Below are 25,182 nucleotides of genomic sequence, written 5' to 3' on the forward strand. Positions count from 1 at the left end.
TTTTCCCCCCTGTTTTTATTACAACTACATATATATATAAAATACTCCCCTTTACAAACATGGCGCTCGCGGCGTCCTTGACAAAGATGGCCCCCGCTCGCCCTTGACGCGCGCTGCCCGAGCGTTCTTCGTCCCCGCGCTGGGGCGGCGCGCCTTTACCAAGGTGGCGGCGGGACTGGAGGGGGAAGTGCGCCCCTCGCCTTTACCAAGATGGAGGGCGGCGCATGCTCAGTGGGCTGGCGGTTGGGCGGCGTGTGAGTGGCGGACGATGGATTTCGCCGAGAGACACCTGAAAGAGCGGGGCTGGGCCCGGGGTAATGTCCCGGGGGGACACACGGGGGGAGAGGGGCGGGAGGAGGCTGGTGTGGAGCAGAAACACCGCGTGGGCCCAATGGCCTGTTTCTGAGGTGGACATTGTGTGTAATCCTAATATAGGGGTTCCCCGGGGGGGTGAGGGGGGATGTGGGGAGGATGTGGTATGTGTGGGGGGGTGAAGGGGATGTGGGGGGTGAAGGGGATCTGGGGTATGTGGGGGGTGAAGGGGATATGGGGTATGTGTGGGATTGAGGGGGATATGGGGTATGTGGGCGGGTATGGGATATGTGTGGGATTGAGGGGGATATGGGGTATGTGTGGGATTGAGGGGGGTATGGGGTATGTGTGGGATTGAGGGGGGTATGGGGTATGTGGGGGGTATGGGATATGTGTGGGATTGAGGGGGATATGGGGTATGTGTGGGATTGAGGGGGGTATGGGGTATGTGTGGGATTGAGGGGGGTATGGGGTATGTGTGGGATTGAGGGGGGTATGGGGTATGTGGGGGGTATGGGATATGTGTGGGATTGAGGGGGATATGGGGTATGTGTGGGATTGAGGGGGGTATGGGGTATGTGTGGGATTGAGGGGGGTATGGGGTATGTGGGGGGGGGGGTGAAGGGGATATGGGGTATGTGTGGGGGGTGAGGGGGATATGGGGTATGTGTGGGGGGTGAGGGGGATATGGGGTATGTGTGGGGGGTGAAGTGGATATGGGGTATGTGTGGGGAGGATGTGGTATGTGTGGGGGTTGAGGGGGATATGGGGTATGTGGGATTGAGGGGGGTATGTGGGATTGAGGGGGGTATGGGATATGTGTGGGGGGGTGAGAGGGATATGGGGTATGTGTGGAGGATGAGGGGGGTATGGGATATGTGTGGGGGGTGAAAGGGATATGGGGTATGTGTGGGGGGTGAAGGGGATATGGGGTATGTGGGGGGTGAAGGGGATATGGGGTATGTGTGGGATTGAGGGGGATATGGGGTATGTGGGGGGGGTATGGGATATGTGTGGGATTGAGGGGGGTATGGGGTATGTGTGGGATTGAGGGGGGTATGGGGTATGTGTGGGATTGAGGGGGATATGGGGTATGTGGGGGGTATGTGGGGGGTATGGGATATGTGTGGGATTGAGGGGGATATGGGGTATGTGTGGGATTGAGGGGGGTATGGGGTATGTGGGGGGGGGTGAAGGGGATATGGGGTATGTGTGGGGGGTGAAGTGGATATGGGGTATGTGTGGGGAGGATGTGGTATGTGTGGGGGTTGAGGGGGATATGGGGTATGTGGGATTGAGGGGGGTATGTGGGATTGAGGGGGGTATGGGATATGTGTGGGGGGGTGAGAGGGATATGGGGTATGTGTGGAGGATGAGGGGGGTATGGGATATGTGTGGGGGGTGAAAGGGATATGGGGTATGTGTGGGGGGTGAAGGGGATATGGGGTATGTGGGGGGTGAAGGGGATATGGGGTATGTGTGGGATTGAGGGGGATATGGGGTATGTGGGGGGGGGTATGGGGTATGTGGGGGGGGTATGGGATATGTGTGGGGGGGTGAGGGGGATATGGGGTATGTGTGGGATTGAGGGGGATATGGGGTATGTGGGGGAGTATGGGATATGTGTGGGGGGTGAGGGGGATATGGGGTATGTGTGGGATTGAGGGGGATATGGGGTATGTGGGGGAGTATGGGATATGTGTGGGGGGTGAGGGGGATATGGGGTATGTGTGGGGGGTGAAGGGGATGTGGGGTATGTGTGGGGGGTGAAGGGGATATGGGGTATGTGTGGGGGGTGAAGGGGATATGGGGTATGTGTGGGGAGGATGTGGTATGTGTGGGGGTTGAGGGGGATATGGGGTATGTGGGATTGAGGGGGGTATGTGGGATTGAGGGGGGTATGGAATATGTGTGGGGGGGGGTGAGAGGGATATGGGGTATGTGTGGAGGATGAGGGGGGTATGAGATATGTGTGGGGGGTGAAGGGGATATGGGGTATGTGGGGGGTGAAGGGGATATGGGGTATGTGTGGGATTGAGGGGGATATGGGGTATGTGGGGGGGGTATGGGGTATGTGTGGGGGGGTATGGGATATGTGAGGGGGATATGGGGTATGTGGGATTGAGGGGTATGTGGGGGGGTATGGGATATGTGAGGGGGATATGGGGTATGTGTGGGATTGAGGGGTATGTGGGGGAGTATGGGATATGTGTGGGGGATATGGGGTATGTGTGGGATTGAGGGGTATGTGGGGGAGTATGGGATATGTGTGGGGGGTGAAGGGGATATGGGGTATGTGTGGGGGGTGAAGGGGATATGGGGTATGTGTGGGGGTTGAGGGGGATATGGGGTATGTGGGATTGAGGGGGGTATGTGGGATTGAGGGGGGTATGGGATATGTGTGGGGGGTGAGAGGGATATGGGGTATGTGTGGGATTGAGGGGGGTATGGGATATGTGTGGGAGGGCGAGAGGGATATGGGGTATGTGTGGAGGATGAGGGGGGTATGGGATATGTGGGGGGGATATGGGGTATGTGTGGGATTGAGGGGTATGTGGGGGGAATATGGGATATGTGTGGGGGGTGAAGGGGATATGGGGTATTTGTGGGGGGTGAAGGGGATATGGGGTATGTGTGGGGGGTGAAGGGGATATGGGGTATGTGTGGGGAGGATGTGGTATGTGTGGGGGTTGAGGGGGATATGGGGTATGTGGGATTGAGGGGGGTATGTGGGATTGAGGGGGGTATGGGATATGTGTGGGGGGGTGAGAGGGATATGGGGTATGTGTGGGATTGAGGGGGGTATGGGATATGTGTGGGGGGGTGAGAGGGATATGGGGTATGTGTGGGATTGAGGGGGGTATGGGATATGTGTGGGGGGGTGAGAGGGATATGGGGTATGTGTGGAGGATGAGGGGGGTATGGGATATGTGTGGGGGGTGAAGGGGATATGGGGTATGTGGGTGGTGAAGGGGATATGGGGTATGTGGGGGGTGAAGGGGATATGGGGTATGTGTGGGATTGAGGGGGATATGGGGTATGTGGGGGGGTTATGGGATATGTGTGGGGGGGGGTGAGGGATATGGGGTATGTGTGAGATTGAGGGGGGTATGTGGGATTGAGGGGGGTATGGGATATGTGTGGGGGGGGTGAGAGGGATATGGGGTATGTGTGGAGGATGTGGGGGGTGAAGGGGATATGGGGGGTGTGGGGGGTGAAGGGGATATGGGGTATGTGTGGGATTGAGGGGGATATGGGGTATGTGGGGGGGGGTATGGGATATGTGTGGGGGGGTGAGGGGGATATGGGGTATGTGTGGGATTGAGGGGGATATGTGGGGGGGGGGTATGGGATATGTGTGGGGTGGTGAGGGGGATATGGGATATGTGTGGGGTGGTGAGGGGGATATGGGGTATGTGTGGAGGATGGGGGGGTATGGGATATGTGTGGGGGGGTGAGGGGGGTATGGGGTATGTGTGGGATTGAGGGTGATATGTGGGGGGGGGTATGGGATATGTGTGGGGTGGTGAGGGGGATATGGGATATGTGTGGGGTGGTGAGGGGGATATGGGGTATGTGTGGGATTGAGGGTGATATGTGGGGGGGGGTATGGGATATGTGTGGGGGGGTGAGGGGGATATGGGGTATGTGTGGGATTGAGGGTGATATGTGGGGGGGGGGTATGGGATATGTGTGGGGTGGTGAGGGGGATATGGGATATGTGTGGGGTGGTGAGGGGGATATGAGGTATGTGTGGAGGATGGGGGGGTATGGGATATGTGTGGGGGGTGAGGGGGGTATGGGGTATGTGTGGGGGGGAGGGGGGTATGGGGTATGTGTGGACGATGAGGGGGGTATGGGGTATGTGTGGGGGGGGGGGGAGGTGGGTATGGGGTATGTGTGGGGGGGAGGCAGATGCCCAGGATTAGGTGGAGGGTGCCTGTTCTAACCTCAATAGCTAATGGTTGGGGACACGGTTGGGGTTTGGTGGACGGGGTCTGTAGCCGGGTCACTGCGTGGTGATCAGGAGGGTGAGGCCTGGCTGATTTCTTACCCCAAAACCCGGGACCCACGTGTGACACAGCTCCTGGCTACCTTTGCCCATCGACCTCTGGCTGAGGACTGACCCTGTGCTGTAGCCTGAGATCGATGTGATTGATCCTGGGATTTAATCATTGACTTCCCCCTCTTTTTCTTTTCTCTTAAAAAGGAAAGGGCCTGGGGCCGAGAGAGAACGGAATCTCGGAAGCCATCAAAGTGAAGGTGAAATGTGGCACCGCAGGGGTAAGTGTGCAAGGTTACTGTGCAATTCATTCCCTCTCCCTCAGGGAGATATCTGTACACTGACTGGTGTCTCTCAGTCCCTCTCCCTCAGGGAGATATCTGTACACTGACTGGTGTCTCTTAGACCCTCTCCCTCAGGGAGATATCTGTACACTGACTGGTGTCTCTCAGTCCCTCTCCCTCAGGGAGATATCTGTAGACTGACTGGTATCTCTCAGATCCTCTCTCTCTCTAGGCAAATTTAGGTACAATGACTGGTTTCTTTTGATCCCATCAAACTCTCCCAGAGCAGGTACAGGGAGTTAGATACAGAGTAAAGCTCCCTCTACACTGTCCCATCAAACACTCCCAGGGCAGGTACACGGGGTTAGATACAGAGCAAAGCTCCCTCTACACTGTCCCATCAAACACTCCCAGGGTAGGTACAGCACAGAGTTAGATACAGAGTAAAGCTCCCTCTACGTTGCTTTGCCCTCGGGAGTCTCCCCTACTGCAGCAATGTGCTGGTTGTTTCCCACCTCGCTCATCCCACAACTGTCTCGATGAGGTTGCCAGTTTGAGGTGGTGCTGGGCTACGGGTTGATGGGGTCTGGGCTGAGACATGCCATACTCGTTTCCTGTAAGAGCCTTGCAGCTGGCAGAGTGACGGGCCCTCGATCTGGGATCGGGGTGAAGTGCCCAGCCCCTTGTGAGAGGAATGTGACGTGATCTTATTGAAACGTTGAAGATTCTGGGGGGACTGGACAGGGTAGATGCAGAGAAGACGTTTCCCCTCGTGGGGGAATCTAGAACTAGGGAGCACATAGTTTCACAATAAGGGGTCACCCATTTAAAACAGAGATGAGGAGGAATTTCTTCTCAGAGGGTTGTAAATCTGTGGAATTCTCTGCCCCAGAGAGCTGTGGAAGCCGGGACATTGAATATATTTAAGGCGGAGATAGACAGATTTTTGAGTGATAAGGGAGTGAAGGGTTATGGGGAGCGGACAGGGAAGTGGAGCTGAGGCCAAGATCAGCCATGATCTTAGTGAATGGAGGAACAGGCTTGAGGGGCCAAATGGCCGACTCCTGGTCCTATTTCTTATGTTTTTAATGTTGCGTGTTTCACCGTGCTGTGCAGCATTTGATTGGTTGACGTATTGTGTTGTGTATTATTCAGGTTGGCCATCATTTAGGGGAACAGTTCACGTTTCATTGGTGGGATCATGTCTTCAACAAAGCTGCCGCTAACATCACCGTGGAAACCAAACAGGTGGCGATATATTGTGAACGGTCTCACTGTGTCCTGTGGTCCTCGTCCTGGAATGCTGCGTACAGTTTTGGTTTCCATATTTACGAAAGGATATACTTGCTTTGGAGGCAGTTCAGAGAAACATAGAAACATAGAAAATAGGTGCAGGAGCAGGCCATTCAGCCCTTCTAGCCTGCACCGCCATTCAATGAGTTCATGGCTGAACATGAAACTTCAGTACCCACTTCCTGCTTTCACGCCATACCCCTTGATCCCCCGAGTAGTAAGGACTTCATCTAACTCTCTTTTGAATATATTTAGTGAATTGGCCTCAACTACTTCCTGTGGTAGAGAATTCCACAGGTTCACCACTCTCTGGGTGAAGAAGTTTCTCCTTATCTCGGTCCTAAATGGCTTACCCCTTATCCTTAGACTGTGACCCCTGGTTCTGGACTTCCCCAACATTGGGAACATTCTTCCTGCATCCAACCTGTCCAAACCCGTCAGAATTTTAAACGTTTCTATGAGGTCCCCTCTCACTCTTCTGAACACCAGTGAATACAAGCCCAGTTGATCCAGTCTTTCTTGATAGGTCAGTCCCACCATCCCGGGAATCAGTCTGGTGAATCTTCGCTGCACTCCCTCAATAGCAAGAATGTCCTTCCTCAAGTTAGGAGACCAAAACTGTACACAATACTCCAGGTGTGGCCTCACCAAGGCCCTGTACAACTGTAGCAACACCTCCCTGCCCCTGTACTCAAATCCCCTCGCTATGAAGGCCAACATGCCATTTGCTTTCTTAACCGCCTGCTGTACCTGCATGCCAACCTTCAATGACTGATGTACCATGACACCCAGGTCTCGTTGCACCTTCCCTTTTCCTAATCTGTCACCATTCAGATAATAGTCTGTCTCTCTGTTTTTACCACCAAAGTGGATAACCTCACATTTATCCACATTATACTTCATCTGCCACGCATTTGCCCACTCACCTAACCTATCCAAGTCACTCTGTAGCCTCATAGCATCCTCCTCGCAGCTCACACTGCCACCCAACTTAGTGTCATCCGCAAATTTGGAGATACTACATTTAATCCCCTCGTCTAAATCATTAATGTACAATGTAAACAGCTGGGGCCCCAGCACAGAACCCTGCGGTACCCCACTAGTCACTGCCTGCCATTCCGAAAAGTACCCATTTACTCCTACTCTTTGCTTCCTGTCTGACAACCAGTTCTCAATCCACGTCAGCACACTACCCCCAATCCCATGTGCTTTAACTTTGCACATTAATCTCCTGTGTGGGACCTTGTCGAAAGCCTTCTGAAAGTCCAAATATACCACATCAACTGGTACTCCTTTGTCCACTTTATTGGAAACATCCTCAAAAAATTCCAGAAGATTTGTCAAGCATGATCTCCCTTTCACAAATCCATGCTGACTTGGACCTATCATGTCACCATTTTCCAAATGCGCTGCTATGACATCCTTAATAATTGATTCCATCATTTTACCCACCACTGAGGTCAGGCTGACCGGTCTATAATTCCCTGCTTTCTCTCTCCCTCCTTTTTTAAAAAGTGGGGTTACATTGGCTACCCTCCACTCGATAGGAACTGATCCAGAGTCAATGGAATGTTGGAAAATGACTGTCAATGCATCCGCTATTTCCAAGGCCACCTCCTTAAGTACTCTGGGATGCAGTCCATCAGGCCCTGGGGATTTATCGGCCTTCAATCCCATCAATTTCCCCAACACAATTTCCCGACTAATAAAGATTTCCCTCAGTTCCTCCTCCTTAATAGACCCTCTGACCACTTTTATATCCGGAAGGTTGTTTGTGTCCTCCTTAGTGAATACTGAACCAAAGTACTTGTTCAATTGGTCTGCCATTTCTTTGTTCCCCGTTATGACTTCCCCTGATTCTGACTGCAGGGGACCTACGTTTGTCTTTACTAACCTTTTCCTCTTTACATACCTATAGAAACTTTTGCAATCCGCCTTAATGTTCCCTGCAAGCTTCTTCTCGTACTCCATTTTCCCTGCCCTAATCAAACCCTTTGTCCTCCTCTGCTGAGTTCTAAATTTCTCCCAGTCCCCAGGTTCGCTGCTATTTCTGGCCAATTTGTATGCCATTTCCTTGGCTTTAATACTATCCCTGATTTCCCTAGATAGCCACGGTTGAGCCACCTTCCCTTTTTTATTTTTACGCCAGACAGGAATGTACAATTGTTGTAATTCATCCATGCGGTCTCTAAATGTCTGCCATTGCCCATCCACAGTCAACCCCTTAAGTATCATTAGCCAATCTATCTTAGCCAATTCATGCCTCATACCTTCAAAGTTACCCTTCTTTAAGTTCTGGACCATGGTCTCTGAATTAACTGTTTCATTCTCCATCCTAATGCAGAATTCCACCATATTATGGTCACTCTTCCCCAAGGGGCCTCGCACAATGAGATTGCTAATTAATCCTCTCTCATTACACAACACCCAGTCTAAGATGGCCTCCCCCCTAGTTGGTTCCTCGACATATTGGTCTAGAAAACCATCCCTTATGCATTCCAGGAAATCCTCCTCCACCGTATTGCTTCCAGTTTGGCTAGCCCAATCTATGTGCATATTAAAGTCACCCATTATAACTGCTGCACCTTTATTGCATGCACTCCTAATTTCCTGTTTGATGCCCTCCCCAACATCACTGCTACTGTTTGGAGGTCTATACACAACTCCCACTAACGATTTTTGCCCTTTAGTGTTCTGCAGCTCTACCCATATAGATTCCACATCATCCAAGCTAATGTCTTTCCTAACTATTGCATTAATCTCCTCTTTAACCAGCAATGCTACCCCACCTCCTTTTCCTTTTATTCCATCCTTCCTGAATGTTGAAGACCCCTGGATGTTGAGTTCCCAGCCCTGATCATCCTGGAGCCACGTCTCCGTAATCCCAATCACATCATATTTGTTAACATCTATTTGCACAGTTAATTCATCCACCTTATTGCGGATACTCCTTGTATTAAGACAAAAAGCCTTCAGGCTTGCTTTTTTAACACCCTTTGTCCTTCTAGAATTTTGCTGTACAGTGGCCCTTTTTGCTCTTTGCCTTGGGTTTCTCTGCCCTCCACTTTTCCTCATCTCCTTTCTGTCTTTTGCTTTTGCCTCATTTTTGTCTCCCTCTGTCTCCCTGCATAGTTTCCCATCCCCCTGCAATATTAGTTTAACTCCTCCCCAACAGCACTAGCAAACACTCCCCCTAGGACATTGGTTCCGGACCCGCCCAGGTGCAGACCGTCCGGTTTGTACTGGTCCCACCTCCCCCAGAACCGGTTCCAATGCCCCAAGAATTTGAATCCCTCCCTGCTGCACCACTGCTCAAGCCATGTATTCATCTGCGCTATCCTGCGATTCCTACTCTGACTAGCACGTGGCACTGGTAGCAATCCCGAGATTACTACTTTTGAGGTCCTACTTTTTAATTTAGCTCCTAGCTCCTTAAATTCTTTTCGTAGGACCTCATCCCTTTTTTTACCTATGTCGTTGGTACCAATGTGCACCACGACAACTGGCTGTTCTCCCTCCCATTTCAGAATGTCCTGCACCCGCTCCGAGACATCCTTGACCCTTGCACCAGGGAGGCAACATACCATCCTGGAGTCTCGGTTGCGTCCGCAGAAACGCCTATCTATTCCCCTCACCATCACTATTGCGCTCCCACTCTTTTTCCTGCCCTCCTTTGCAGCAGAGCCACCTATGGTGCCATGAACTTGGCTGCTGCTGCCCTCCCCTGATGAGTCATCCTCCCCAACAGTACTCAAAGCAGTGTATCTGTTTTGCAGGGGGATGACCACAGGGGACCCCTGCACTATCTTTCTTGCACTGCTCTTCCTGCTGGTCTTCCATTCCCTATCTGGCTGTGGACCCTTCTCCTGCGGTAAGACCAACTCACTACACGTGATACTCACGTCATTCTCAGCATCGTGGATGCTCCAGAGTGAATCCACCCTCAGCTCCAATTCCGCAACGCGGACCGTCAAGAGCTCGAGGCGGATACACTTCCCACACACGTAGCGCCCAGGGACACCGGAAGTGTCCCCGAGTTCCCACATGGTACAGGAGGAGCATATCACGTGACCGAGCTCTCCTGCCATGCCTTAACCTTAGATACACTTAAATTGGTAATAACAATGTTGCAGTTCACTTACTGATATAAAAAAGAAAAGAAAAGCTACTCACCAATCACCAGCCAATCACTTACCACATTGGCTGTGACGTCACTTTTTGATTACTTTCTACTTCTATTTTGCTTTCTCTCCCGCTGTAGCTGCACCGGTACGCTGGCTCTCGATCTCCCGCTGGGCTTTTGACAGGTCGCTCCCCTCTCACCAACTGCCGCTGGCTCTCGATCTCCCGCTGGGTTCACTCGGTTGATTCTGGGGATGAGAGGGTTGCCTTATGAGGAAAGGTTGAGGAGGTTGGGCCTCATTGGAATTCGGAAGAATGAGAGGTGATCTTATCGAAATGTATAAGATTATGAGGGGGCTCGACAAGGTAGGTGCAGAGAGGATGTTTCCACTGATGGGGGAGACTAGAACTAGGGGGCATGGTCTTAGAATAAGGGGCCGCCCATTTAAAACTGAATTGAGGAGAAATTTCTTCTCTGAGGGTTGTGGATCTGTGAAATTTGCTACCTCAGAGAGCTGTGGAAGCCGGGACATTGAATAAATTTAAGACAGAGATAGACAGTTTCTTAACCGATAAGGGAATAATGGGTTATGGGGAGCGGGCAGGGAAGTGGAGCTGAGTCCATGATTGGATCAGCCATGATCTTATTGAATGGCGGAGCAGGCTCGAGGGGCCGTATGGCCGACTCCTGCTCCTAATTCTTATGTTCTTTTGTTCTCTTATGACATGCGCTGAGGTTCCTGCTTTCAGCCATTGATCCATCCCAGACTATTTTTATGGTCTTGTGTTCTCTCATCCGTCAGCTCTCTAAACTTCCCTCTTATTCCTTCCAAGCTCCAAATCCTACGTCCGAAACACTCATTCTCTGCTCTATCTCTGTAACCACCAGCCCCGCAACCCGCCGAGATCTCTGTGCTCCTCCAACTCTGGCCATCCGCCCGCTCCCTTCGTGGCCGTGCCTTCAGCCACCTGGGCCTCAAGCTCTGGGATACCCTCTCCGATTCTCCCTCCACCTTTAAAATGACCTCTTTGCCCGGGCTTTCAAGTACCTGTCCTAATATCTCCTTGTGTGGCTCGGTATCATTCTTGTCTGATTACGCTCCTGTGAAGAGCTGTATAATTTCAACGCGTTGGAGGAGGATGCAAAGAATCTGCAAAGGGATATAGACAGGCTAAGTGTGGGGGAGGGAAATTTGGCAGATGTAGTATAATGTGGGAAAATATGAGGTTATCCACTTTGATAGGAAAAATAAAAAAGCAAATTATTATTTAAATGGGGAGACATTATAAAATGTTGGGCTACAGAGGGATCTGGGGGTCCGTGTACATGAAACACAAAAAGTTAGCATGCAGGTACAGCAAGTAATTAGGATAGAAAATAGAATGTTGGCCTTTATTGCAAGGGGGATAGAGTATAAAAGCAGAGAAGTCCTGCTACAACTGTACAGGGTATTAGTGAGGCCACACCTGGAGTACTGCGTGCAGTTTTGGTCTCCTTATTTAAGGAGGGATATGCGTGCATTGGAGGCAGTTCAGAGAAGGTTCACGAGGTTGATTCCTGAGATGAAAGGTTTGACTTATGAAGAAAGGTTGGGTCTGTACTCATTGGAGTTTAGAAGAATGAAAATGCAGAGAGGATGTTTCCCCTCATGGGGGAATCTAGAACTAGGGGGCATCATTTCAGAATAAGGGGTCGCCCATTGAAGACAGAGATGAGGAGGAATTTCTTTGGGGCAGAGAATTCCACAGATTCTCCAGAGAGCTGTGGAGGTTGCGTCATTGAATATATTTAAGGCGGAGATAGACAGATTTTTGAACGATAAGGGAGTGAAGGGTTATGGGGAGCGGCCGGGGAAGTGAAGCTGAGGCCAAGATCAGATCAGCCATGATCTTAGTGAATGGCGGAGCAGGCTCGAGGGGCCAAATGGCCTACTCCTGCTCCTGTTTCTTATGTTCTTATGTTGTCTCCTGTTCTGAACTCGCTGTCAAGGCCTCGGTCTGGTGAAAGAAGAAATCCATCCCTCCCTTCGAAAAACCCAACCTTGGTGTCACCCAACCACTTTCTTTAATTACGCTCCTTCTCATACCTAGTGTCCTGAACTGTGGGGCCTTGGCGGAATATTTCTAATTATGAAAAAATAATCAACGGTTACGCAATGAAATTTGGCTTTCAAAATACGTACTGGAAAATTTCAGTGCACGAAAGCTTTGTTTAATGATGCCTTGATATGGCTACGTTTATTGGCAACACCAGATTGATGTTGACTGATGTTACGGTACTGTTGGGTCAGTGCGGCTTTCTGCCACTAGAGGGCCTCAGTCGCCATGCTGCGCCCTCTGGTGGCGGGTAGCAAATGGCTGATGCCGGAGGTGGTCGCGTGACAGCTTTGCTTTGTTGGCAGGATGGCGTGGAGGTGAAGAAGGTCGAGGAGGAGGCAGGGTCCGTCACCAACAAGAAGCCACGTAAAGCCCAGCTCTGCAAGGACCTGCTGTACGGGCGGTTCATCAAGGTATTCCCACTCCTCAGCGTGACTTAGTACTGAATATTAAATTCACTCTTTCCCCCCCCTCCCCCCCCACCTCCTGAAGATGCTAAACAGTGTTGAGGGGGCGGGTGGGGAGGTATGGTTCCATTCTTCATACGTGCGTCTACATGTTCAGTGCCCAAAGGCTCGTGTTCTGATCCTTACTTGGCTCTACACCACTGCCTATCTCTGTAACCTCCTCCAGCTCCACAACCCCCCCCCCCCGATCGCTGCGCTTCTCCAATTCCGGCCTCTCATGCATCCCCCCCCAATTTTCATCGCTCCACCATTGTTGCCTTCAGTTGCTTGGGCCCCAAGCTCTGGAACTCCCTCCCTAAACCGCTCCGCCTCGCTCTCCTCCCTCAAGACGCTCCTTAAAACAGACCTTTTTGACCAAGCTTTTGGTCACCTGTCCCAATATCTCTTTATGTGGCTGGGTGTGAAATTTAGTCTGATTAACACGTCTGTGCAGCGGCTTGGGACGTTTTACAACATTAAAGGCACTCATCAATCATCATAGGCAGTCCCTTGGAATCGAGGAAGACTTGCTTCCACTCTTCGAATGAGTTCTTAGGTGGCTGAACAGTCCAATACGAGAGCCACAGTCCCTGTCACAGGTGGGACAGACAGTGGTTGAGGGAAGGGGAGGGTGGGACTGGTTTGCAGCATGCTCCTTCCGCTGCCTGCGCTTGGTTTCTGCACGCTCTCGGCGACGAGACTCGAGGTGCTCAGCGCCCTCCCGGATGCACTTCCTCCACTTAGGGCGGACTGGTCTTTGGGCCAGGGACTCCCAGGTGTCGGTGGGGATGTTGCACTTTATCAGGGAGGCTTTGAGGGTGGTCCCTGTAACGTTTCCTCTGCCCACCTTTGGCTCGTTTGCCGTGAAGGAGTTCCGAGTAGAGCGCTTGCTTTGGGAGTCTCGTGTCTGGGGACATGCGGACAATGTGGCCCTGCCCAGCGGAGCTGGTCGAGTGTGGTCAGTGCTTCGATGCTGGGGATGTTGGCCTGGAAGAGGACGCTAACGTTGGTGCGTCTGTCCTCCCAGGGGATTTGTAGGATCTTGCGGAGACATCGTTGGTGGTATTTCTCCAGCGACTTGAGGTGTCTACTGTACATGGTCCACAAAGGCGCTATATAAATGCAAGTTGTTATAGACTTTCCCGGCGTAGATTTCTGCCCGGGTGTACGATTAAGAAGCGCGGCCGCCCGTTATACAGACCAATAGAGACGGAGATCGGGTAGCGCCAGTCTTACACCTTAGTGGAAAATCTCAGGCTCATAGGGTTAGGAGTCGGCCATTCAGCCCCTCGAGTACGCCCCGCCATTCAATAAGATCACGGCTGATCTTCAACCTCAACTCCACTTTCACGACCGATCCCTTCCTTCCTCGAGAGTCCAGAAATCGCGATCTCAGCCTTGTATATACTCGAAGACTGAGCCTCCACAGCCCTTTGGGGCAGAGAATTCCAAAGATTTACCACCCTCTGAGTGAAGAAATGTCTCCTCATCTCAGTCCTAAATGGCCGACCCCCTTATCCTGAAGTTGTGTGACCCCTGGTTCTAGACACTCCAGCCCAGGAGAAACAGCTTCTCTCTATGGCAGGTAAGGAGATCAAAATTGTACACAATACTCCAGGTGTGGTCTCACCAGGGCCCTGTATAATTGTATAGAGAGCAGCGTGCGGCGGTGGCCCGGCCCGGAAATTGGCGTGGTCCCGGCCTGCAAGACCATCAGCAGGCCGGGGCCATCAGAGGGAGCAGCGTGTGGCAGCATGTCACTGCAGGGAGCAGCGCGTGCTGCTGCAGGAGGGCGACGGCTGAGGGGAGCGTGGGCAGGTACAGCAGGAGCGGCGAGAGTTCGTCGAGGGACGTGATCGGGGCCCAGGAGAGGCGAAGGTTCGATATGTGTGGGCGCGCTCGGTCCGTGCAGCAGAGCTGGTCTCCAGTCGTCCTGGTTAACCCTTGCCACTGGACCAAGACCTCGCTCTGTCAAGCCCCGTGTGGTGGCTGGTGTGCAACGGCCACCCCACGTTAAATAAATCCACCCACAGGCATCTTCCACTCTTCAGGATGTAGTTTGGGATCTGGAATATGATTGAAACACCTGTGAACTCATCAATTTTCGGCGTGGAAGCAAGTCATCCTCGTTTCGAGGGACTGCCTATGATGATATAATCGTAGCAAGACTTCCTTACTCTTATACTCCAACCCCCTTGCTGTAAAGCCTAAAACTTACTATTTGCCTTCCTAATTGCTTGCTGTTACCTGCAGGTTAACTTTCAGTGACTCGTGTACAAGGACACCCAGGTCCCTCTGAACATCAACATTTACGAGTCTCTCACCTTTTAAAAATATTCTGCTTTTCGATTCTTCCGACCAAAATGGATAATTTTCCTCTCATGATACTCCCATCTGCCACCTTCTTGCTCACTCACTAAACTGGCCTATATCCCTTTGTAGCCGCTTTATGTCCTCCTCACAGCTTACTTTCCCAACTAGCTTTGTCTCATCAGCAAACTGGGATACGTTACACTCAGTCCCTTCGTCTAAGTTATTGATGCAGCACAGGAGGATCCCATTGGGCCCATGGAGCCCGTGCTGTGCCGGCTCTGTGACAGAGCGATCCAATCGGTCCCACTCCCCCCTGCTCTTTCCCCACAGCCCGGCACATTTCCCCCCCCTTCCAGTATTTACCCAATTCCCCCGTTTGAAAGTCCCCGATTGAATCTGCTCCCACCGCCCTTTCAGGCAGCGCGTTCCCGATCACAACATCTCGCTGCATCAAAACACATTCTCCCCATCTCCCCCTCTGGTTCCATCGCCGATTATCGTCAATCTGTGTCCTTCTGGTTACCCACCCTCCTGCCCCCGGGAACAGTCTCTCCTGATTTACTCCTCAAAACCCCTCGGGATTTTGAACACATTATCATTGTCCTTTCAGGCGGCCACACTGATGCCAACGAGCGAGGGGCCTCTGGTGGAATCGGAGAGTTCGGACGATAGCGATGTGGATGAAAAACTGGACCTTTCTTCAACCACAAGGTACGAGCTCTCGGAACCGGTGCGACCCCTTGCGCATGAAACACAAAAAGTTAGCATGCAGGTACAGCAAGTAATCAGGAAGGCAAATGGAATATTGGCCTTTAATGCAAGGGGGATAGAGTATAAAAGCAGATAAATCTTGCTACAACTGTACAGGGTATTGGTGAGACCACACCTGGAGCACTGCGTGCAGGTTTGGTCTCCGTCTTTAAGGAGGGATATATTTGCATTCGAGGCTGTTCAGAGAAGGTTCACTCAGTTGATGTGAGGGGGCTTGACTTATGAGGATAGGTTGAGTAGGTTGGTCCCATACACATTGGAGTTCAGAAGAATGAGAGGTGATCTTATTAAAACATAAGCTAATGAGGGGGCTCGACAAGGTGGATGCAGAGAGGATGTTTCCACTGATAGGGGAAACTAAAACTCGGGGACACAGACTTAGAATAAGGGGCCGCCCATTTAAAACTGAGACGAGGAGGAATTTCTTCTCTAAGAGGGTTGTAAATCTGTGGAATTCGCTGCCTCAGAGAGCTGTGGAAGCTGGGACATTGAATAAATTTAAGACAGAGATAAACAATTTCTTAACCGATAAGGGGATAAGGGGGCGGGCAGAGAAGTGGAGCTGATTCCATGATCGGATCAGCCATGATCTTATTGAATGGCGGAGCAGGCTCGAGGGGCCGTATGGCCGACTCCTGCTCCTGTTTCTTATGTTTTTATATACAGCACAGAAACAGGCCCTTCCCCATAACGGGTCTGTGCGGTGTTTATGCTCACTCGAGCCCCCTCTCACCCCTCTCCGTCTCCCCCCATCCCCATATTCCTTTCTCCCTCATGTGTTTATCCAGCCTCCCCTTAAATGCACCGATACTATTCGCCTCAATCCTACCCTGTGGCAGCGAGTTCCACATTCTCACCGCTCTCTGGGTAAAGAGGTTTCTCCTGAATTCCTGATTTATCAGTGATTGTCTTATATTGATGGCCTCTAATTCTGGTCTCCCCCACAAGGGGAAACATCTTCTCTACGTCTACCCGATCGAACCCTTTCAGAATTTTAAGTACCTTTATCAGATCGCCCCCTCAGCCCTCTCTCCGCTATCGGGAGAAAGCAGCAAGTAAGGAATTGGAGACTACTAAAAGTGGCAGGCTTTGTGGACTGGTTTGCCACAGGTCCTGAGAAGGCCATTTTTGGGACCCTTTTGTTCTCTGAGTTGCTCAGGTTTCCCACTGGAGTGAAGAACATAGAAACAGAGAAAATAGGTGCAGGAGTAGGCCATTCGGCCCTTTGATCATGGTTGATCATGCAACTTCAATATCCCATTCCTGCTTTCTCTCCATACCCCTTGATCCCTTTAGCCGTAAGGGCCACATCTAACTCCCTTTTGAATATATCTAAGGAACTGGCCTCAACAACTTTCTGTGGTAGAGAATTCCACAGGTTCCCCACTCTGAGTGAAGAAGTTTCTCCTCATCTCAGTCTTAAATGGCTTACCCCTTATCCTTAAACTGTGACCCCTGGTTCTCGACTTCCCCAACATCGGGAACATTCTTCCTGCATCTAATCTGTCCAATTCCGGCAGAATTCTATATGTTTCTATGAGATCCCCCCTCATTCTTCTAAATTCCAGTGAATACAGGCCCAGTCGATCCAGTCTTTCTTCATATGTCAGTCCTGCCATCCCGGGAATCAGTCTGGTGAACCTTCGCTGCACTCCCTCAATAGCAAGAATGTCCTTCCTCAGATTAGGAGACCAAAACTGAACACAATATTCCAGGTGAGGCCTCACCAAGGCCCTGTACAACTGCAGCAAGACCTCCCTGCTCCTATACTCAAATCCTCTCGCGATGAAGGCCAACATGCCATTTGCCACCTTCACCACCGCCTGCTGTACCTGCATGCCAACTTTCAATGACTGATGTACCATGACACCCAGGTCTCGTTGCACCTCCCCTTTTCCTAATCTGTCATCATTCAGATAATATTCTGCCTTCCTGTTTTTGCCACCAAAGTGGATAACCTCACATTTATCCACATTATACTGCATCTGCCATGCATTTGCCCACTCACCGAACCTGTCCAAGTTACCAAGAAACCTCATCTTTCGCTGACTCTGCTGTTCAGTGTTAAAAAACTCACTAAGGACAGTGAAAGAAACAACTTGCATTTATATAGCGCCTTTCGCAACCTCAGGACGTCCCAACGTGCCTTGCAGCCAATGCAGTACTTTTTTTGAAGTGTAGTCACTGTTGTAATGTGGGAAACGCTGCAGCCAATTTGCGCATAGCAAGCTCCCACACACAGCAATGTGAATAACCCAGATCATCTGTTTTAGTGATGTTGGTTGAGGGATAAATATTGGCCCCAGGACACCGGGGAGAACTCCCCCTGCTCTTCTTCCAATAGTGGCCCCGGGATCTTTTACATCCACCTGAGAGGACAGACAGGCCCTCGGTTTAATGTCTCATCCCATAGACGGCACCTCCCTAAGTACCGCTCCTCCAACAGTGCAGCGTTCCTTCAGTACTGCCCCTCCGACAGTGCGGCGCTCCCTCAGTACCGCCCCTCCGACAGTGCGGCGCTCCCTCAGTACTGCCCCTCCGACAGTGCGGCACTCCCTCAGTAGCGCCCCTCCGACAGTGCGGCGCTCCCTCAGTACTGCCTTCCGACAGTGCGGCACTCCCTCAGTACTGCCCCTCCGACAGTGCGGCGCTCCCTCAGTACTGCCCTCCGACAGTGCGGCGCTCTCTCAGTACTGCCCTCCGACAGTGCGGCGCTCTCTCAGTACTGCCCCTCCGACAGTGCGGCGCTCCCTCAGTACTGCCCTCCGACAGTGCGGCGCTCTCTCAGTACTGCCCCTCCGACAGTGCGGCGCTCCCTCAGTACTGCCCTCCGACAGTGCGGCGCTCCCTCAGTACTGCCCCTCTGACAGTGCGGCGCTATCTCAGTACCGCCCCTCCGACAGTGCGGCGCTCCCTCAGTACTGCCCCTCCGACAGTGCGGCGCTCTCTCAGTACTGCCCCTCCGACAGTGCGGCGCTATCTCAGTACTGCCCCTCCGACAGTGCGGCGCTCTCTCAGTACCGCCCCTCCGACAGTGCGGCGCTCCCTCAGTACTGCCTCTCCGACAGTGCGGCGCTCCCTCAGTACTGCCCCTCCGACAGTGCGGCACTCCCTCAGTACTGCCCCTCTGACAGTGCGGCGCTCCCTCAGTACTGCCCCTCCGACAGTGCGGCGCTATCTCAGTACTGCCCCTCTGACAGTGCGGCGCTATCTCAGTACTGCCCCTCCGACAGTGCGGCGCTATCTCAGTACTGCCCCTCCGACAGTGCGGCGCTCTCTCAGTACCGCCCCTCCGACAGTGCGACGCTATCTCAGTACTGCCCCTCCGACAGTGCGGGACTCTCTCAGTACCGCCCCTCCGACAGTGCGGCACTCCCTCAGTACTGCCCTCCGACAGTGCGGCGCTCCCTCAATACTGCCCCTCCGACAGTGCGGGACTCTCTCAGTACCGCCCCTCCGACAGTGTGGCGCTCCCTCAATACTGCCCCTCCGACAGTGCGGCGCTCCCTCAGTACTGCCCCTCCCACAGTGCGGGACTCTCTCAGTACCGCCCCTCCGACAGTGCGGCACTCCCTCAGTACTGCCCTCCGACAGTGCGGCACTCCCTCAATACTGCCCCTCCGACAGTGCGGCACTCCCTCAGTACTGCCCTCCGACAGTGCAGCGCTCCCTCAATACTGCCCCTCCGACACTGCGGCGCTCCCTCAGTGGCATTGGGAGTGCCAGCCTGGATTATGGGGTTCTAGTCTGTGGAGTGGGACACAAACCCATGACCTTCTGACTCAGGCGAGAGAGTGAGTGCTACCCAATGTGCCACCGCTGATACCTTGGTGAGATGTGGCATTGACCGACAGTGCGGCGCTCTCTCAGTACTGCCCCTCCGATAGTGCGGCGCTCTCTCAGTACTGCCCTCCGATAGTGCGGCGCTCTCTCAGTACTGCCCTCCGATAGTGCGGCGCTCCCTCAGTACTGCCCCTCTGACAGTGCGGCGCTCTCTCAGTACTGCCCTCCGATAGTGCGGCGCTCTCTCAGTACTGCCCCTCCGATAGTGCGGCGCTCTCTCAGTACTGCCCCTCCGATAGTGCGGCGCTCTCTCAGTACTGCCCCTCCGATAGTGCGGCGCTCTCTCAGTACTGCCCCTCCGATAGTGCGGCGCTCTCTCAGTACTGCCCTCCGATAGTGCGGCGCTCCCTCAGTACTGCCCCTCTGACAGTGCGGCGCTCTCTCAGTACTGCCCTCCGATAGTGCGGCGCTCTCTCAGTACTGCCCCTCCGACAGTGCGGCGCTCTCTCAGTACTGCCCCTCCGATAGTGCGGCGCTCTCTCAGTACTGCCCCTCCGATAGTGCGCCGCTCTCTCAGTACTGCCCTCCGACAGTGCGGCGCTCTCTCAGTACTGCCCTCCGACAGTGCGGCGCTCTCTCAGTACTGCCCTCCGACAGTGCGGCGCTCTCTCAGTACTGCCCTCCGATAGTGCGGCGCTCTCTCAGTACTGCCCTCCGATAGTGCGGCACTCCCTCAGTACTGCCCCTCCGATAGTGCGGCGCTCCCTCAGTACTGCCCTCCGACAGTGCGGCGCTCTCTCAGTACTGCCCCTCCGACAGTGCGGCGCTCCCTCAGTACTGCCCTCCGACAGTGCGGCGCTCCCTCAGTACTGCCCCTCTGACAGTGCGGCGCTATCTCAGTACCGCCCCTCCGACAGTGCGGCGCTCCCTCAGTACTGCCCCTCCGACAGTGCGGCGCTCTCTCAGTACTGCCCCTCCGACAGTGCGGCGCTATCTCAGTACTGCCCCTCCGACAGTGCGGCGCTCTCTCAGTACCGCCCCTCCGACAGTGCGGCGCTCCCTCAGTACTGCCTCTCCGACAGTGCGGCGCTCCCTCAATACTGCCCCTCCGACAGTGCGGCGCTCCCTCAGTACTGCCCCTCCCACAGTGCGGGACTCTCTCAGTACCGCCCCTCCGACAGTGCGGCACTCCCTCAGTACTGCCCTCCGACAGTGCGGCACTCCCTCAATACTGCCCCTCCGACAGTGCGGCACTCCCTCAGTACTGCCCTCCGACAGTGCAGCGCTCCCTCAATACTGCCCCTCCGACACTGCGGCGCTCCCTCAGTGGCATTGGGAGTGCCAGCCTGGATTATGGGGTTCTAGTCTGTGGAGTGGGACACAAACCCATGACCTTCTGACTCAGGCGAGAGAGTGAGTGCTACCCAATGTGCCACCGCTGATACCTTGGTGAGATGTGGCATTGACCGACAGTGCGGCGCTCTCTCAGTACTGCCCCTCCGATAGTGCGGCGCTCTCTCAGTACTGCCCTCCGATAGTGCGGCGCTCTCTCAGTACTGCCCTCCGATAGTGCGGCGCTCCCTCAGTACTGCCCCTCTGACAGTGCGGCGCTCTCTCAGTACTGCCCTCCGATAGTGCGGCGCTCTCTCAGTACTGCCCCTCCGATAGTGCGGCGCTCTCTCAGTACTGCCCCTCCGATAGTGCGGCGCTCTCTCAGTACTGCCCCTCCGATAGTGCGGCGCTCTCTCAGTACTGCCCCTCCGATAGTGCGGCGCTCTCTCAGTACTGCCCTCCGATAGTGCGGCGCTCCCTCAGTACTGCCCCTCTGACAGTGCGGCGCTCTCTCAGTACTGCCCTCCGATAGTGCGGCGCTCTCTCAGTACTGCCCCTCCGACAGTGCGGCGCTCTCTCAGTACTGCCCCTCCGATAGTGCGGCGCTCTCTCAGTACTGCCCCTCCGATAGTGCGCCGCTCTCTCAGTACTGCCCTCCGACAGTGCGGCGCTCTCTCAGTACTGCCCTCCGACAGTGCGGCGCTCTCTCAGTACTGCCCTCCGACAGTGCGGCGCTCTCTCAGTACTGCCCTCCGATAGTGCGGCGCTCTCTCAGTACTGCCCTCCGATAGTGCGGCACTCCCTCAGTACTGCCCCTCCGATAGTGCGGCGCTCCCTCAGTACTGCCCTCCGATAGTGCGGCGCTCTCTCAGTACTGCCCTCCGATAGTGCGGCGCTCTCTCAGTACTGCCCTCCGATAGTGCGGCGCTCTCTCTACTGTCCCTCCGATAGTGCGGCGCTCTCTCAGTACTGTCCCTCCGATAGTGCGGCGCTCTCTCAGTGTGATTAAGTCTGGTACATGCCTTGCGCACTGTGTTGGGTACACCCCTGCTGTTTATGCTGTGTGCGTTTTGTTTTGAACGCAGGCTGACAGATGAAGAGTTGGTACGGGCTTGTGGGGGTCGCACTGGACACAAGTGAGTATAAGAAATAGGAGCAGGAGTCGGCCATTCGTCCCTCGATCCTGCTTCATTATTCAATAATATCATGCCTGACAATCTACCTCAACTCCACCTTCCTGCCCGATCCCTTGATTTCCCCTAGACTCCAAAAATCTATTGATCTCAGCCTTGAATATATTCAGAGACCATAGCCCTCTGGGGCAGAGAATTCCAAAGATTCACCATCCTCCGAGTGAAGAAATTCCTCCTCATCTCAGTCCTAAATGGCCGACCCCTTATCCTGAGACTGTGTGACCCCTGGTTCTAGACACTCCAGCCCGGGGGGGGAAACATCCTCCCTGCATCTACCCTGTCAATCCCCCTCAGAATCTTGTGTGTTTCAATGAGGATCACCTCTCATTCTTGTAAACTCCAGAGTATAGGCCCATTCTACACAATCTCTCCTCATAAGACAGTCTCCTCATCCCAGGAATCAATCTAGTGAACCTTCATTGTACTGTCTCCAAGGCAAGTATTATCCTTCCTTAGATAAGGAGACCAAAACTGTGCTCAGTACTCCAGGCGTGGTCTCACCAGGGTCCTGTACAATTGTAGCAAGACTTCTTGACTCCTGTACTCCAACCCCCTTGCAATAAAGGACAGCATACCATTTGCCTTTCTTACTGCTTGCTGTACCTGCATGCTATCTTTCTGTGTTTCTTGCACAAGGACACCTAAATCTCTCTGAACACCAACATTTGAAAGTTTTACACCACTTAAAAAATACTCTGTTTTTCTATTCTTTCTACCAAAGTGAATAACCTCACATTTCCCCACATTATAATCCTTCTGCCACTTTACTGCCCACTCACGTAATCTATCTATATCCCTTTGCAGACGCTTTGTGTTCTCCTCACAGCTTACTGTCCCACCTAACTTTGCATCGTCAGCAAACTTGACTACATTACACTCAGTCCCCTTATCTCATCATCGGCAGTCCCTCGGAATCGAGGAAGACTTGCTTCCACTCTTAAAGTGAGTCCTTATGTGGCTGAACAGCCCAATACGAGAGCCACAGTCCCTGTCACGGGTGGGACAGACAGTGGTTGAGGGAAAGGGAGGGTGGGAATGTAGATTCTTTGCTCTGGTTGATGCCCTTTGCTTTTGAACCTTGCCCTTTAACCCTTTCTTTCCCCCCCTCCCCACCCCAGGGGCGCCCGGCACGGTTTAACCATGAGCGCCAAGCTGATCCGGCTGGAGGAGCAGGAGCGGGAATTCCTGGCAAAGTACGGGCAGTCGGGCAGGGGTGCCCACCGTGCCGAGGGGGAGGCCCCAGCCACCGGGGGCACGGGGACCGAGGGAAAAGCCGAGCGGAAGAAGAAGAAGAAAAAGCGCGCCTCCCCTGACCACGACCCCGGCCGGGCGGGGAACCAGGCGGGAGGGGGCGGGGAAGGCCCGAGCCAAGCGACGGGCGCGGCGGGCGAGAGGAGGAAGGGCGCCGGTCAGCCGCAGCTGGCCGCCGAGACGGAGGGAAAACAGAAACGCAAGCGGAGAGGCGGGGAACTGCGGGCGGAGCTAGGGCCGAGCGAGGCCGGCCCGGAAAGCAGGAACGCGGGAAAGAGGGAAAAAAGGAAGAAAAGGAATAAAGGCGAGCCGTCGTCCCTCGGCTGACACCCTCCCTGTCCGCTAGAACAGTGCTGGGATCTCCCGCCCGCCCAGGACAGCAGTGCGGAGGTTAAGCTCACCGGGGCACAGCCGTGATGAACGCAGAGGGTTGTTAATCAAAGCGTTTTTCTTTTTAATTGTTGTACTTGAATCCCATGCTGGGGTGAATGAACTGAGAAACAACGCTATGAGGTGCAATAAAAACACACAATGCTGGAAATCCACAGTATGGAAAGAACTTGCATTTCTATAGCGCCTTTCTCACCCTCAGGACCTCCTGCAACCAATGAAGTACTTTTGGAGCGTGGTCACTTGTTCTGCAGGAAACGCGGCAGCTCAATTTGCGCACAGCAAGCTCCCACACACAGCGATGTGATAATGACCCGGATCATCTGTTTTAGTGATGTTGGTTGAGGGATAAATATTGGCCCCAGGACACCGGGGAGAACTACCCCTGCTCTTCTTCCAATAGTGGCCCCGGGATCTTTTACATCCACCCGAGAGGGCAGACGGGGCCTCGGTTTAATGTCTCATCCCTCGGCACCGCCCCTCCGACAGTGCGACGCTCCTTCAGTGCCGCCCCTCCGACAGCACGGCACTCCCTCAGTGCCGTCCCTCCGACACTCCCTCGGCACGCCCCTCCGACACTCCCTCGGCACCCCCCTCCGACAGTGCGGCACTCCCTCAGTACCGCCCCTCCGACAGTGCAGCGCTCCCTCAGTACTGCCCCTCCGACAGTGCGACGCTTCCTCAGTACTGCCCCTCCGACAGTGCGGCGCTCCCTCAGTACTGCCCCTCCGACAGTGCGGCGCTCCCTCAGTACCGCCCCTCCGACAGTGCGACGCTCCCTCAGTACTGCCCCTCCGACAGTACGGCGCTCCCTCAGTACTGCCCCTCCAACAGTGCGGCGCTCCCTCAGTATTGCCCTTCCGACAGTGCGACACTCCCTCAGTACTGCCCCTCCGACAGTACGGCGCTCCCTCAGTACTGCCCCTCCGACAGTACGGCGCTCCCTCAGTGCCGCCCCTCCGACAGTGCGACGCTCCCTCAGTACTGCCCCTCCGACAGTACGGCGCTCCCTCAGTACTGCCCCTCCAACAGTGCGGCGCTCCCTCAGTACTGCCCCTCCGACAGTGCGGCGCTCCCTCAGTACTGCCCCTCCAACAGTGCGGCGCTCCCTCAGTACCGCCCCTCCGACAGTGCGACGCTCCCTCAGTACTGCCCCTCCGACAGTGCGGCGCTCCCTTAGTACTGCCCCTCCGACAGTACGGCGCTCCCTCAGTACTGCCCCTCCGACAGTACGGCGCTCCCTCAGTGCCGCCCCTCCGACAGTGCGGCGCTCCCTTGAGAATCTGAGCTGGTCCATGCAGGGAAACAGCGGCCCACTGTTCAAGCCGCTTGCAATATCGTTGGGTTTTGTGGATTGAGAGGCGATGTGGAGTGGGTTATCAGCTTTTACTCCAGCATTTGCACTACATGGGGCCGAAATTGCCCCTCTCGATAAGGCCTGTTACCACCGACAGCCCAATTGCCCTCCTGAGGTTTCCCGGTGCTGCCCCGATCCTCCCCCTTACCACTGTCAATCTGTGTTTAGTGCATCATCACCGTCAGCACCGTTTCGGGAAGGGGCAATTTCTACCCCTGTGTGTTTGCCAGTACGG

At 53.9% G+C, this 25,182-nt stretch overlaps 1 protein-coding gene across 2 annotated transcripts; it reads left to right on the plus strand.

Annotated features, from left to right (window-relative positions):
- The first annotated feature begins 218 nt into the window (after positions 1-218).
- On the plus strand, positions 219-23,741 carry gpatch4 (G patch domain containing 4). 2 transcript variants are annotated; one of them, XM_070868688.1, is made up of 7 exons: positions 219-314; positions 4,523-4,596; positions 5,755-5,847; positions 12,417-12,524; positions 15,481-15,581; positions 21,842-21,892; positions 23,068-23,741. In XM_070868688.1, the coding sequence occupies exons 1-7, from the start codon at positions 269-271 to the stop codon at positions 23,525-23,527; spliced, it is 933 nt and encodes a 310-aa protein (XP_070724789.1). In that variant the 5' UTR covers positions 219-268; the 3' UTR covers positions 23,528-23,741. The 2 variants fall into 2 exon arrangements, with proteins under 2 accessions (XP_070724789.1, XP_070724790.1); XM_070868689.1 differs by lacking the exon at positions 5,755-5,847.
- The last annotated feature ends 1,441 nt before the right edge of the window (positions 23,742-25,182 follow it).

The sequence above is a fragment of the Pristiophorus japonicus genome, chromosome 30 (assembly GCF_044704955.1).
Source record: "Pristiophorus japonicus isolate sPriJap1 chromosome 30, sPriJap1.hap1, whole genome shotgun sequence".
Taxonomy (NCBI): Eukaryota; Metazoa; Chordata; class Chondrichthyes; family Pristiophoridae; genus Pristiophorus; species Pristiophorus japonicus.

What these genes read in the sequence shown, in the direction of transcription:
- gpatch4 (XM_070868688.1), top strand. Translation starts at nt 269, where the DNA reads ATGGATTTCGCCGAGAGACACCTGAAAGAGCGGGGCTGGGCCCGGG. An exon ending in TGAAATGTGGCACCGCAGGG is followed by an intron (nt 4,597 to 5,754) that starts GTAAGTGTGCAA and finishes TGTATTATTCAG; the next exon opens with GTTGGCCATCATTTAGGGGA. An exon ending in GGGGGTCGCACTGGACACAA is followed by an intron (nt 21,893 to 23,067) that starts GTGAGTATAAGA and finishes TCCCCACCCCAG; the next exon opens with GGGCGCCCGGCACGGTTTAA.